Consider the following 2,352-nt stretch of genomic DNA (forward strand, 5'->3'; position numbering starts at 1 on the left):
CGACACTCATTTGAAAACCCCTCTAAGTGACACCCACTGCATCCTTAGATCACGTTAACATCATAGAAGGATGCAGTGGGTGGGTGTCTGTCACTGCATTTGAATCCTGTTGGAGCCGCCTGAATTTTTCAGGTGTCTTCTTCATTCAAATAAAGCGACAACTGATCGCTTAAATTTTCCAGCTAAGTATGAGAATCATTTCTCTTATTCGACATTTTTTTTAAAAGTTATGAGTTAAGTTCGACTCCTGCATGAGAAGTCCGAGGCTTGTCCCATACTCGATCCGAACACGTTCTATCTATTGAAATGATAGCAAACATTAAGTAATTCTCTTTTCCTATTTTCAGTCGCTAGGGTCAACATTTTGTTTGAAGTTGATCTGGAGATAAGAGTGCAAGTTTTAGAAATTTTCAAGCAAGACGAGCCAAGATTTACTTATGAGGGGCAAGAAATCACTGTCAAACACGAGTAAGAAATAATTTGTTTTTACTATAGATTTGGATTCCACTCGCTGAGGAAACTAAAGTGTTTCTTGTGTTGGATTCCAATAGACGTGAAGAGCTCAGCTGCAGCCATTTTTTTCTCGTTGTGGAGACTTCACACCAAGAACCGACAACCTCTGATTTATAACCATTCCCATCGGTGACCAAAAAATTGTCATTTCTCTCCCCATAATGCTACAAGTCTCTTTTTTAGGTCCCCCGTAGATTTACTTGTAAAATGAAAACGTCATTGGGACGACACTTATGTTACGTTGTCATTTGTTTTGTTACAGCTTTATAATCACGGACATGTTCGGATGTTCATTGAAGATCAGAGCCGGTAAAGAGTATTACATTTTTGCCTCCTTGCAAAAGGAATTAAGTGACTTTTTGGACTCTAGCCCTTATTTGATGAACTTTGTTGTTGATCCAAAGTCCACAAACACACCAGCAAACTTTCAAGAGCAGTTAGACAGCATGAAAACAAATCTTCCTCGATGTAGGCCTCCGCTGTTGTCGGAGCCATAACTCTTTGAATCTGCTGTTCTTTGGCTCAACAGTGACACTGGATTTGATTCATAGCTCTTAAAACTCTTTAATGTATAATTTATGCGTTCAAGGGGGTGTTTCTCGAAAGTCCCGAAACTTTTCGGGCATCATTTCGGGTGACACAAAACTCTTTGTGCCTTCGAAAGGAAGACGTTTCCAGTCATGGAAGTTTGCAATTGTTTCGTTTTCACTGGTATCGAAAACATGTTCAAAGATCACTTTTGCTTTTCTTGCCCGAAAAGTTTTCGGGACTTTTGAAAAACGCATGTCAAGTTGGCACCTTCCTTCTTGAAAGAGCACCTAACCCCTAATTTTTGTTATTAACCGTCATAAAATTCTTTTTTTCTGATGACGCTGGGGAAAAAATTATAGTTTTATGTTATTTACTCAATTTTCTGTGAATTTTCAAAATTCTGAAAATACCCGCCACTTTGGTTCACCGCCGAGTTTGCAGGAGATTGGGTCCGATTCTGGTTGGTGACGTCAGCTGGGGAAGCGAGAGAGACGCGACGACTGAGGAAAAGTTTGTCTAGAATGGACTTTAATCACCCGACGGCTATGTTGAGTCCCGAGGGATTGAAAACGTTTGCTTTCCTCCATCGAAACTCGTTCCCAAACATTTCAACTCGAGGCTCGGTGTACGAAATCTATTGTGTATGGCCAATATGGCCGCCGCGCGAGTAAAGCCCATTATGCCCGATAGGTGTGTTGCTGCGAATTGCAGTAATATCGCGGATCCTACTAAACACATATTTGTGCAGACCATACCTTTCTTTGGTGTTCTCAACCTGAGGCGATTAAGCTGCGAAAGAATTGAGTTGATTTCGTCAAAGCAAAACGGGCCAAATGGCAACTAACTTTAAACTAGACAACTACGTCTTTCAGTACGCTTTAGTGTCGCCTTTAAGCAAGCTTTCCGTGCCAACGCTAAGAAGTTTAGAGTGCTACAACCTCCGCCAAAGCACGCTGGTGCATGTCTTTATGTTAAATTTAGACAGTAAAAACGTGGATACTTGATGACCTTTTATTCGTTTAACTTAGACGTACTTTTTGTACTTCGTTATTATCACATCTGACTGGTTGTTATATATTATCCCAACAACAACAACAACAACAACAAAGTATTAGCATTTCTATAACTGTACTGAATGCTTCCAACCCACACGAAACAGGAACACAACAGTATGTGCATTGAGTAATGAGATTGGGAATGAAATACTCCGACAAAAGGTCAATGTCACTGATCAAATCAATAGTCTAGCTAGACATCGACGTGTGAACTCTCTCTCCGTTCAAGAAATGTAGGTCACGGTCCACAGAG

The 2,352-nt window shown here is 40.5% G+C and overlaps 1 protein-coding gene across 1 annotated transcript in view; it reads left to right on the forward strand.

The window, feature by feature from the left end:
* LOC138042986 (uncharacterized) overlaps nucleotides 1–2,045 on the forward strand; it is a 33,906-nt gene extending 31,861 nt beyond the window's left edge. The window contains exons 6-7 of the mRNA XM_068889088.1: nucleotides 348–468; nucleotides 776–2,045. Coding sequence (XP_068745189.1) covers nucleotides 348–468; nucleotides 776–1,010 — 356 coding nt within the window. The 3' untranslated portion in view covers nucleotides 1,011–2,045. The remainder of the gene's footprint in view (nucleotides 1–347; nucleotides 469–775) is intronic.
* Nucleotides 2,046–2,352: the final 307 nt, after the last annotated feature.

This window comes from Montipora capricornis, chromosome 1, assembly GCF_036669925.1.
Source record: "Montipora capricornis isolate CH-2021 chromosome 1, ASM3666992v2, whole genome shotgun sequence".
Classification (NCBI taxonomy): Eukaryota; Metazoa; Cnidaria; class Anthozoa; order Scleractinia; family Acroporidae; genus Montipora; species Montipora capricornis.